At 44.7% G+C, this 12,871-nt stretch overlaps 1 protein-coding gene across 2 annotated transcripts in view; it reads right to left on the bottom strand.

The window, feature by feature from the left end:
• Positions 1-12,871, bottom strand: part of ace (angiotensin I converting enzyme (peptidyl-dipeptidase A) 1) — a 175,688-nt gene that overhangs the window by 3,214 nt on the left and 159,603 nt on the right. For both annotated transcript variants that reach the window (XM_072561039.1, XM_072561038.1), the window contains exons 22-24: positions 11,347-11,445; positions 10,198-10,320; positions 3,338-3,519 (exon numbers count right to left, since the gene is read on the bottom strand). In XM_072561039.1, coding sequence (XP_072417140.1) covers positions 3,338-3,519; positions 10,198-10,320; positions 11,347-11,445 — 404 coding nt within the window. The remainder of the gene's footprint in view (positions 1-3,337; positions 3,520-10,197; positions 10,321-11,346; positions 11,446-12,871) is intronic.

Below are 12,871 nucleotides of genomic sequence, written 5' to 3'. Positions count from 1 at the left end.
TTGCCAGCAGCAGTTGTGGAGGCAGGGTCATTGGGGACATTTAAGAGACTACTGGACATGCATATAGTCACAGAAATTTGAGGGTGCATACATGAGGATCAGTGGTTGGCACAACATTGTGGGCTGAAGGGCCTGTTCTGTGCTGTACTGTTCTATGTTCTATGAAATAAAATGATCTGAAGTTGTTGAATTCAATGTTGAGACCGGCAGGCTGTAACGTGCCTAGTCGGAAGATGAGATGCTGTTCCTCCAGTTTGCGTTGAGCTTCACTGGAACATTGCAGCAGGCCAAGGACAGACATGTGGGCATGGGAGCAGGATTGGGTGTTGAAGTGGCAAGCCACGGGAAGGTCCGGGACCTGATTATGTACAGACCGAAGGTGCTCAGCAAAGCGATCACCCAGTCGGCACTGAGTTAGAGAATCCCACCACCCTTTGGGTGGAAGACCTTTTCCTCATATCTCCTCTAAACCTTTTGCTTCTTGTCTTTAATTTCTGCCCCTGGTTATGGAGCCCTCCATCAAGGGATAATGTTCCTTCCTCTCTACCCTATCTCTGCCCCGCATCATTTTATCCATCTCAATCATGTCCTCTCTCTGTTTTCTCTGCTCTAAGGAAAACAACCCAGTCTGTCTATTCCTCTTCAGAACTGAAACTCTCCAGCTCAGGCAACATCCTGGCAAATCTCCTCTGCACCCTCTCCAGTGTTATCACATCCTCCAATATTTGGATTCCAGAACTGCTCACAGTAGTCCAGCTGTGGCCTAACTAGCATTTTGTACAGTTCCAGCATTACTTCCTTGCTCTTAAACTCCATGCCCTGCCTAATCAAGGCAACTATGCCATATGTCTTCTTCACCATTTTCTCCACCTGCCCCCGCTACCTGAAGGGACCAGTGTCCATACATATCAAGGCCCCTCTGATCCTTATTGCACCCAGATTCCTACTGTTAATCATGAATTCCCTGTCTTGTTTGTGTGGGTGGCACGATGGCACAATGGTTAACATTGCTGCCTCACAGCGCCAGAGACCCGGGTTCAATTCCCGCCTCAGGTGACTCTCTGTGTGGAGTTTGCACGTTCTCCCCGTGTCTGTGTGGGTTTCCTCCGGGTGCTCCGGTTTGCTCCCACAATCCAAAAATGTGCAGGTTAGGTGAATTGGCCATGCTAAATTGCCCGAGTGTTTGGTGAAAGGGGAATGGGTCTGGGTCGGTGCGGACTTGTTGGGCCGAAGGGCCTGTTTCCACACTGTAAGTAATCTAATCTTGGATACATTGCCCCACATTTATCCGATTGAAATATATTTGCCATTAATCAACCCATCTAACCAACCCAAAACTGAAACGTCGATTCTCCTGCTCCTCGGATGCTGCCTGACCCACTGTACTTTTCCAGCACCACACTCTTGACTCTACATCCTCTCATAGTCCAAGGCTATCTGCCTCACTAATTAACATCCCACCAATTTTTATGTGGTCTGTGAACTTACAGATTAAACCTCCTACGCTCAAGTCTAATTCGCTTATACAGTGGAACCTCAATTATCTGAATATCAATTATCCGAATTTCGGATTAATCAAAGGAGATCTCAAGGTCCCGATAGAAGCATTACATCAAAGAGGTGTTTCCAACACTGATCACATCTTTTGTTTACACTGATTAAAAATGAACCCAGCTTCCTGAAATGCTTCCTGAAAGCCTGGACATTGATGGGAGTGCAGGCACGGTCCCCAGATGACTGACTGCCTGCTCTCTCTCTCTCTACACAGGAGTGTACCCTAAATCCCCCTTCCACAGATAATCTCTCCAACATTGTCCTGTACAGGGCAAAGGTGGAACTTGTAAAAACATTGCAGTAAAAATGTGTGTGTGAGGTGTGTGAGCCTGTGCGTGTGCGTCTGTGTGTGTGTGTGCTATTTGGAGACTCACCCGCCAAAGGCAACAGCAGTCTTACTGTTGGTGCCCAGTCTGGCTGCATTGGAGGGGGGGAGAATGGGGAGAGTGGAGGGTGCACTGGGGCGGGGCAGACAGTATGGACGGGGAGGGGTCCGGATAGGAGGGTGGAGTGTGGATCGGCCAGGGGCTGGGTTTGGACGGGTTTGGAGAAGTGGGCAGGGGCGGGGTTAGATGGGTTGTGGCTGTACAGAATATTGGTTAGGCCACTGTTGGAATATTGCGTGCAATTCTGGTCTCCTTCCGTGAAAGGGTGCAGAAAAGATTTACAAGGATGTTGCCAGGGTTGGAGGATTTGAGCTATAGGGAGAGGCTTAAACAGGCTGGGGCTGTTTTCCCTGGAGCTTCAGAGGCTGAGGGGTGACCTTATAGAGGTTTACAAAATCATGAGGGGCATGGATAGGATAAATAGACAAAAGTCTTTTCCCTGGGGTGGGGGAGTCCAGAACTAGAGGGCATAGGGTTAGGGTGAGAGGGGAAAGGACCTAAGGGGCAACTTTTTCATGCAGAGGGTGGTGCGTGTGTGGAACGAGTTGCCAGAGGAAGTGGTGGAGGCTGGTACAATTACAGCATTTAAAAAGCATCTGGATGGGTATATGGATAGGAAGGGTTTAGAGGGATATGGGTCGGGTGCTGGCAAATGGGACTCGATTAATTTCGGATATCTGGTCGGCATGGATGAGTTGGACCGAAGGGTCTGTTTCCATGCTGTACATCTCTATGACTCTAATCACTGCTGCTCAGACTAAACATCTGAATCCTTTCCCAGGTCATTATTCCATATGGTAGCAGTGTCAATCTAATCACATCCAAAACAGTCAGTGGTAACAGACTTAGTGACTTCAAAGGAGCAATTGTTGGTGATAATTTACTGTTATCAGTATCATCACCTGTATAGGGACAGAGAAGGAGAAGGAGACCATTTGACCTCAAAAGCTGTCAATTCAATAATGATTGATCCATGGAAAGTCATAGAGATGTATAGCACAGAAACATACCCTTTGGATCAACTTGTGTATGCTGAGCAGATATCCTAACCCAACTAGTCCCATTTGCCAGCACTTGGCCCATCTCCTTCTTAATCCTTCCTATTCCCATACCCATCCAGATGCCTTTTAAATGTTGTAACTGTACCAGCCTCCACCAGCAGCTCATTCCATACACACACCACCCCCTGGGTCTTAATTCCATTCACCTGGTTTGACTCATTAATGCTTTAAATCTGACAAAAATATCTAAATCTCAGTTTTGAAATCTTTTGGGGGACAAGTTTTAGATTTCCACCACCATTTGAGTGAAGATATGCTACCCAACAGCACACCTGAATGAATGAGCTCGGATATTAAAGGATGGCTATCTTTAGCTGGAGATCATGTTGTACTGACCTGGAGTCCAGTCATAATCAGGCCACCCGAGGGTCTCTTTTTGCTTCTTATTTTCTTCAGTGAGCCATTCTGTAAGCGGCTGGAAGTATTTCAGGAGGGAAGATGCAGACATACTGGAGTTCCCTGTGATCATCTTCATTGCTACAGGCCACGGCTTGCTACTCCCCAGTTTCATGGCATCCCTGAGATGGAAATGACAACAACAACTTCTGTTTGCATTGTGCCTTCCAAATATTAAAACATTCCGAGTTGCTCGGCAGGAGCACTATGATGCAAATTTAGGCACCAAGCCACAAAAAGGGATATTATGGCAGATGGTCTAAAAGGTAGGAGCATCTTAAAGCAGGAGGAAGGAGAGAGAGGTGGATTCTCCATTAGTATAAAAGTAACTGACCATAAATAGTATTATTTGGGATAGACCTGATATGGAACATCAGTTGTAAAGATTAAGTGTATTCAAAACATATCCAATGGAACATGCTGCCTAAGTTGACTTTATAATATTCAAATTGATATACTTTACAAAATACTTTTACAAATGTAACAAATAAAGTATATTTTTGAAAAAAAAAATGTTTTGGGGTAAGGGTAGATGTTGAATGAATGATCTGTGCCTTGAGCAATGTGGTTCCTCACTTCCTCCAGGATGTAATGTGGTAACTGAGTGAGAAGGCCAATTATAAATATTATAGATTCATATCCACTGCTTTCACTTAAAGATAATGTATCTGAATGCAATTCAAGATGCTGACTGTGATGGTCTGTTTCACCTTGTCCAGAACAATAATCCCAAAGGATACAGAGTGTTCCTAAAGTGGGAATATTCAAACACATGATTTTTTTTTTGAGTGGATGTGGGGTGCAGGAAAGGTCTGGTAAGTCCAGCCTGGTATGTGAATTATCACTGTTAACATCACAACAGTCAGGAATGTAATGGATCAGAGACAAGATTTCAGTCTTTTTATGATTTTTACTCCTTATCCAAACCATTGCTGCTTGTTTCTTGGGGCAGGGCCAGGGGAGCTTAAAATATCAAGGCTATTACATCAGAGACTGAACGATCAATTGATAGAACACATTCCCTTCACTGGCAATAGCAGCAGTTTGTCCAAAATTAGATAGAATTCTTTCAGAAGATAACATTTTGGGATAAAGTAAGTGAGGTATTTGGGACAGGACACGTACAGAGTGCAGGGTTTTGTGGAGGAAAGAGATAACCTTGGATTCCCCAAATTCTCTATCACTGGGGCTTTCCTCCGAGACATTTTACACCACTGAAAGAGGCCACTGGCTGTGCCAACTCGAAACTGAGCTCTTCAGGCCAACCCAGTATTTAGAATAGAACCCCGACAGTGTGGAAGTAGGCCATTCGGCCCATCAAGTCCATTCCCACCCTTATAACAGCAGCCCATCCAGACCCACACCCTTACCCTGTATTTCCCATGGCTAATCTGTACAGCTTTGTACTGTAGGAGGAGACTGGAGCACCTGGAGGAAACCCACGTAGACACAGGAAGACTGTGCAAACTCCACACAGAGAGTCACCCGAGGGTGGAATCAAACCTGGGCCTCGAGTGCTGTGAGGCAGCAGAGCTAACCACTGAGTCACCGTGCCACGCATATTTTATCCATTGAGTTTTTGGGAAGACACATGCAATTAGAATCATTCCCATAAAGAGAACAAAGAACAGTGCAGCACAGGAACAGGCCCTTCGGCCCTCCAAGCCTGTCCCAACACATTTTTCCTTTCCATAATAAAACTCTCTCCACTTACAGGATCCGTCTCCTTCTATTCCCCTCCTGTTGATGTATTTATCCAGGTGCTTCTTGGATGCTGCTATTGTGTCTGCTTCCACCACCTCCTCTGACAGCACGTTCCAGACACACACCACCCTTTGTGTGAAAACTTTGCCTTGCATATATCTTTTAAACTCCCCCCACCCCCCTTGCACCTTGAACCTGTGTCCCCTAGCAATGATCCCTCAACTCTGGAAACAAACCTCATATTTTCCACTCTATCCATGCAATTCACAATCTTGTAAGCTTCTATCAGGTCGCCCCTGAACCTCCTGCGTTCCAATGAAAACAAACCGAGTCTATCCAACCTTTCCTCATAACTAAAATCCCCCATACCAGGCAAAATTCTGGTAAACCTTTTCTGTACCCTCTCCAAAACATTTACATCCTTCTGGTAGTGTGTTGACCAGAACTTAGAACATAGAACAATACAGCACAGAACAGGCCCTTTGGCCCACGATGTTGTGCTGAACATTTGTCCTAGCTTAAGCACCTATCCATGTACCTATCCAATTGCCGCTTAAAGGTCACCAATGATTCTGACTCTGCCACTCCCACAGGCAGCGCATTCCATGCCCCCACCACTCTCTGGGTAAAGAACCTACCCCTGACATCCCCCCTATACCTTCCACCCTTCACCTTAAATTTATGTCCCCTTGTAACACTCTGTTGTACCCGGGGAAAAAGTCTCTGACTGTCTACTCTATCTATTCCCCTGATCATCTTATAAACCTCTATCAAGTCACCCCTCATCCTTCGCCATTCCAATGAGAAAAGGCCTAGCACTCTCAACCTATCCTCGTACGACCTATTCTCCATTCCAGGCAACATCCTGGTAAATCTGTTCTGCACCCTCTCCAAAGCTTCCACAACTTTCCTAAAATGAGGCAATCAGAACTGCACACAGTACTCCAAATGTGGCCTTACCAAGGTCCTGTACAGCTGCAACATCACCTCACGACTCTTGAATTCAATCCCTCTGCTAATGAACGCTAATACACCATAGGCCCTCTTACAAGCTCTATCCACCTGAGTGGCAACTTTCAAAGATCTATGAACATAGACCCAAAGATCCCTCTGCTCCTCCACCTTACTAAGAACCCTACCGTTAACCCTGTATTCTGCATTCTTATTTGTCCTTCCAAAATGGACAACTTCACACTTGACAGGGTTGAACTCCATCTGCCACTCCTCAGCCCAGCTCTGCATCATATCTCAGTCTCTTTGCAGCCGACAACAGCCCTCCTCACTATCCACAACTCCACCAATCTTCGTATCATCTGCAAATTTACTGACCCACCCTTCGACTCCCTCTTCCAAGTCATTAATAAAAATTACAAACAGCAGAGGACCCAGAACTGATCCCTGCGGAACTCCACTTGTAACTGGGCTCCAGGCTGAATATTTACCATCTACCACCACTCTCTGACTTCGACCGGTTAGCCAGTTCTCTATCCAACTGGCCAAACGTCCCACTATCCCATGCTTCCTGACTTTCCGCATAAGCCTACCATGGGGAACCTTATCAAATGCCTTATTAAAATCCATGTACACTACATCCACTGCTCTACCCTCATCCACATGCTTGGTCACCTCCTCAAAGAATTCATTAAGACTTGTAAGGCAAGACCTACCCTTCACAAATCCGTGCTGGCTGTCCCTAATCAAGCAGTGTCTTTCCAGATACTCATAAATCCTATCCCTCAGTACCCTTTCCATTACTTTGCCTCCCACCGAAGTAAGACTAACTGGCCTGTAATTCCCGGGGTTATCCCTATTCCCTTTTTTGAACAGGGGCACAACTTACGCCATGTTCCAAGTGTGCCCTAAATAAAGATGTATAAAGCTGCAATGTAACTTGTTTATCCACGTATCCAATGCCCCTTCCAGTGCAAACATGCCATAGGCCTTTTTTACTACCTCACCTTCCTACACCACCTTCGGTGATCTGTGGACCTGCGCACCCAGATCCCTCTGCATATCAATATTCCTATGGGTTCTGCCTTAGTTTCCACCTGCACTTGATCTTCAAGAGTGCATCACCTCAAATTTGTCCAGATTAAACTCCACCTGCCATTTTTCTGCCCACATCTCTGATCTACATCCTGCTGTATCCTCTGACAATCCTCCTCACTATCCGCAACTCCACCAATCTTTATATCATCTTAGCAAACTCACTAATGAGACCAGCCATGTTTTCCTCCAAATCATTTATGTCGACCATGAACAGCAGAGGTCCCAGCACTGATCCCAGGGGAACATTACCTGACGTTCCATTTGTACAGCATCCTCCCACCACTACCCTCTGTCTCCTATGACTGAGCCAGTTCTGTATCCACCTTGCCAGCCCACCCCTGATACCATGTGACTTCACCTTTTGTACCAGTCTGCCATGAGGGACTTTTGATGTGGAGGTGCTGGTGTTTTACTGGAGTGGACAAACATAAAAATCACATAACACCAGGTTATAGTCCAACAGGTTTATTTGGAAGTACAAGTTTTTGGAGTGCTGCTCCTTCATCAGGGAGCTGTGAGGCAGGATCATAGCACACAGAATTTATAGTAAAAGATCAAAGTGTCATACAACTGATGCGATGTATTGAACAAACCTAGATTGCTGTTAAGTCTTTAATCACTTAGAACGGGCAGCAATCTCTTCCCTCGCTTCCTGCAGCAACCTTGGGTACATATCGTCTGGCCCAGGATATTTGTCTATTCTTACATTTTTCAAAATTTCCAGCACATCTTCCTTCTTAACATTGATCTGTTTAAGTGTATCGGTTCGTTTCACACTGTCCTCAGAAATGACAAAGTTCCTGTCACTAGTGAATGCTGAATCAAAGTATTCATTAAGGACCTGCCCTACCTCCTCCAACTCCAGGCACAAGTTCCCAAACCATCAACCACCTTTCCGACATCAATCATCTTCATCACCTCCTCAAACATCTCGGTCAAGTTAGTGAAGCACAACCTCCACCACACAAAACCACCCTGTCTATTGCTAATTTGCCGATTACTACCTAAATGGAATCAATTTATGTAAAGGGGCAGTACAAAGAGATCTGGGTGTTCTTGTACACCAGTCAGTGAAGGTAAGCATGCAGGTACAGCAGGTAATGAAGAAGGCTAATAGCATGCTGGCCTTCATAATAAGACGGATTGAGTATAGAAGCAAAGAGGTTCTTCTGCAGCTGTACAGGGCCCTGGTGAGACCACACCTGGAGTACTGTGTGCAGTTCTTGTCTCCAAATTTGAGGAAAGATATTCTGGCTATTGAGGGAGTGCAGCGTAGGTTCATGAGGTCAATTCCTGGAATGGCGGGACTACCTTAGCTGAAAGACTGGAGCAACTAGTCTTGTATACCCTTGAGTTTAGAAGACTGAGAGGGGATCTGATTGAGACATACAAGATTATTAAAGGATTGGACATTCTGGAGGCAGGAAACATGTTTCCGCTGATGGGTGAGTGCCGAACCAGAGGACACAGCTTAAAAATACGGGGTAGACCATTTAGGACAGAGATGAGGAGAAACCTCTTCACCCAGAGAGTGGTGGGTGTGTGGAATGCTCTGCCCCAGAGGGCAGTGGAGGCCCAGTCTCTGGATTCATTTAAGAAAGAATTGGATAGAGCTCTCAAGGATAGTGGAATAAGGGTTATGGAGATAAGGCAGGAACGGGATACTGATTAAGGATGATCAGCCATGATCATATTGAATGGTGGTGCAGGCTCGAAGGGCACCTATTGTCTATTGTCTAATATGTCCATTTGCTCCTCAATACATAAAGATCTTGTCCCTGAGAATCTTTTCCAATCATTTCCCTGCCATCAAAGTGAGGCCCCCAGGCCTGTAATTTCCAGGATTATCCCTGCTACCTTTCTTTATGGGTCAACATTGGCTATTCTCCAGTCCACTAGATCTCACCCGTGGCCAAAGGGGAGACAAAGATGTCTGTCAATGCTCCAGTGATTTCTTCATGCCTCCTCAATTTCCTGGGATCAATTATACCGGACCCAAATACTTACCTACTTTAATACTTTTTAAGATTCACAATATCTCTTCTTTTCTAATAGCAACTTTGCTTAGAAATTCAGCATTCTCTTCCCTGAGATCATCCTCCACCATTTCTTCCTCTTTGGTGAACATCGACACAAAACATCCATGTAGAACGTCACCTCTGGCTCCACACATAGATTCCCTCCTTTGTCCTTGAGTGGCCCAACCTTTTTCCTGGCTACCATCTTGCTTTTTATATCTGTACAAAATCTTTGGGACTCTCCTTGTTCCTGTTTGCTCTCACCTTTTCATGACCCCTTTTTCGCTCTTCTCATGCCTTTCACTTTTATACACCGATTACTTCTTAAAACTGTCAGCAGCACAGTGGCAGAGGGCGGCACGGTGGCACAGTGGTTAGCACTGCTGCCTCACAGCGCCAGAGACCTGGGTTCAATTCCCACCTCGGGCGACTGTCTGTGTGGAGTTTGCACATTCTCCCCGTGTCTGCGTGGGTTTCCTCCAGTTTCCTCTCACAGTCCAAAAATGTGCAGGTCAGGTGAATTGGCCATGCTAAATTGCCTGTAGTGTTAGGTGAAGGAGTAAATTTAGGGGAGTGGGTCTGGGTGGGTTGTTGGGCCAAAGGGCCTGTTTCCACACTGTAAGTAATCTAATTTAAAAAACTTTGTCATGGCCTCTTTTCTTTCCTTAATTATTGACTTTCTCTTAATGTAACATTTCTGGGTTCACCTGAGCTTTGCTTGTCGATATTCTTTCATGCCCTGTCTTTTCTTTCCTCATTTCCTTTCTAGTTTCAACCCTGCACTTTTTATATTCTCTCCACTTTTCTGTAAAATGTCATTTCCGGTTCCATTGTAGATTCACTGACAGGGATTGAGGAATGTAACAAGTCAATAAGTCCTTTATGGCTATATTATATCAGAATGGTAGAAGGTGAACTTTGGTCATACTTCCTTGAGTATTTCCTCTCTGTTCTGAGTGTTCTGTTTGAGGTTTTAGGGCAGCTAGTTATAATTCTTCCTAGTTACAAAGGAACTGTAATAGTTCTTACCCGATGAGTTTTCCTGCAGCTTTTGACTTGTAGATATCACATTTGTACAGAGGTCCTGTTTGACCAGCTGCTTTACAAAGGCTCTCATGAAACTGGAACTGGATGATGAAGCTCACAAAATACCTGAGGAGAGTAAAGCACAGAGTTTGAGCTCAAAGGTGGCATTTACATTGAGTGATTCATGAATTAGGGTTCTGCTGGAAGTTCATTGATCTGAAACTCTGTTTCTCTCTGCCATCATTTCCAATATTTTATTTTTAATTTTGGATAGCCAGTACAAAGAGTGTTGAAACTGCTGTGTTTGCTTACACATTGTAAAGCATTGCAACTGAATGAAGGTAACGGTGCCATTCACTGAGTAAGACACGAGAGCGAGAATGATCTCAAGATTGAGATCCACCTAGTGTCAATTATTTTATGTAACCCTTCTCTGATTGCCTCTGCCAAATTGGCACATCTAACGCTCTGGCAATCGTAGAACCATAAGATACAGAAAAGGCCCTTTGGCCCATCAATCTGTACTGCCAAAAGTACCTTAAATCTATACTCGACCCACTATCCAACACTAAGTCCACAGTCTCGAATGTTATCCCATTCCCTGGCTCTCTTGTTACCCAGAGTTGACTGTGAAAAGAGAAACTTTTCCCAGATCAATCAACAAGTATAGATCAAATTTGTAGCCTTGGTTGCTAAGAGTGTGTTTTTGAATATAAATGAATTGCCTCTGTGTTAGCATTGCTCATCCTAACCTGACCTTGGCTTTTGCCCATACAATTTCATTTTGGACTCAAGTTAATAAAGTAACAATGGGCATGGTTTTTGAATTTTTTTTTTTCAAATTTCCTTGGGTTAAAAGAATGACCTTTCTGTTCTGATGACAACATAGGAGCTGTTGGCAGACTCTATCTGTCTCAGTTCTGGAGGTTCATGTTTTGCAAAACAATAAACGCAAATGGTCAGAGAAAATTAAATCAAAGCACACCGTTTTTCTCTCCCTGCACGTTACAGTGTCAAGGCAATCTTCAGTTGCAGGAAGATCCCGGTCATTTCTGAATGGGTTGTCCATTCTGTTTCTTAGTGATTATTGAACAATTCTCCAAGTGTAGTGACAGAAACTGAACCACGGAAAGGTCAGTATCAAAGACATACCTGACATAAGGTACACTCGAAGGAATGTGGAATTTTGCGCCAGGATCAAAATCTTCCTCTGATCGTGCAACAGGAGGACAAACTCCCTGATATTTTAACCTGCAGAAGAGAGGTACAAGATAAGCTGGACACTGGCCTGGTCTGCACGCTGTACTCAAACCTCTCACTGACATAGAGTCATAGAGGTGTACAGCACGGAAACAGACCCTTCGGTCCAACTCGTCCATGTCAACCAGATATCCCAACCCAATCTCGTCCCATTTGCCAGCACTTGGTCCATATCCCTCCAAATCCTTCCTATTTATCTACCCATCCAGGTGCTTTTTAAATGCTATAATTGTATCAGCCTCCACCATTCCATATATGCACCACCCTCTGTGTGAAAAGGTTGCCCCTTAGGTCTCTTTTCAATCTTTTCTCTCTCCTATCCATGCCCCTCATGATTTTATAAACCTCTATAAGGTCACCCCTCAGCCTCTGATGATCCAGGGAAAACAGCCACAGCCTGTTCAGCCTCTCCCGATAGCTCAAATCATCCAACATCCTTGTTAATCTTTTCTGAACACTTTCAAGTTTCACAACACCTTTCCGATAGGAAGGAACCAGAAGTGCACACAGTATTCCAACAGTGACCTAATCAATGTCCTGTACAGCCGCAACATGACCTCCCAACTCCTGGACTCAATACTCTGACCAATAAAGGAAAGCATACCAAACTTGTTCTTCACTATCCTATCTAACTGCAACTCCACTTTCAAGGAGCTATGAACCTGCACGCCATGGTCTCTTTGTTCAGCAGCACTCCCTAGGACCTTACCATTAAGTGGAAAAGTCCTGTTAAGATTTGCTTTCCCAAAATGCAGCACCTCGCATTTATCTAAATTAAACTCCATCTGCCACTTCTCAGCCCATTGGCCCATCTGGTCAAAATCCCATTGTACTCAGAGGTAACCCTCTTCGCTGTCCACCACACCTCCAATTTTGGTGTCATTTGCAAACTTACTAACTGTACCTCTTAAGCTCACGTCCAAATCATTTATATAAATAACGAAAAGTAGAGGACCCAGCACCAATCGTTGTGGCATTCCACTGGTCACAGGCCTCCAGTCTGAAAAGTAACCCTCCACCACCATCCTCTGTCTTCTACCTTTGAGCCAGTTCTGTATCCAAATGGCTAGTTCTCCCTATATTCCGTGAGATCTAACCTTGTTAACCAGTCCCATGGGGAACCTTGTCGAACACCTTACTGAAGTCTATATAGATCACATCTAACGCTCTGCCTTCATCAATCCTCTTTGTTACTTCTTCAAAAAACTCAATCAAGTTTGCGAGACATGATTTCCCATGCATAAAGCCATGTTGACTATCCCTAATCAGTCCTTGCCTTTGCAAATTCTTTTGGATTTTAGTGGACTTGGGAGGTCAGTAAATAAAATGCAGTTTACAAAGAGGAGAATGTTTGGCTTGTGTCAGGGACTGGCTGTGATTGTGATGGCTGGGTTTATGGGGAGGTGTATACTTGACA

Source organism: Chiloscyllium punctatum, chromosome 42, assembly GCF_047496795.1.
Source record: "Chiloscyllium punctatum isolate Juve2018m chromosome 42, sChiPun1.3, whole genome shotgun sequence".
Classification (NCBI taxonomy): domain Eukaryota; kingdom Metazoa; phylum Chordata; class Chondrichthyes; order Orectolobiformes; family Hemiscylliidae; genus Chiloscyllium; species Chiloscyllium punctatum.
The sequence above is the reverse complement of the archived record's forward strand: the minus strand, read 5'-3'. Positions and strand labels throughout refer to the sequence as shown.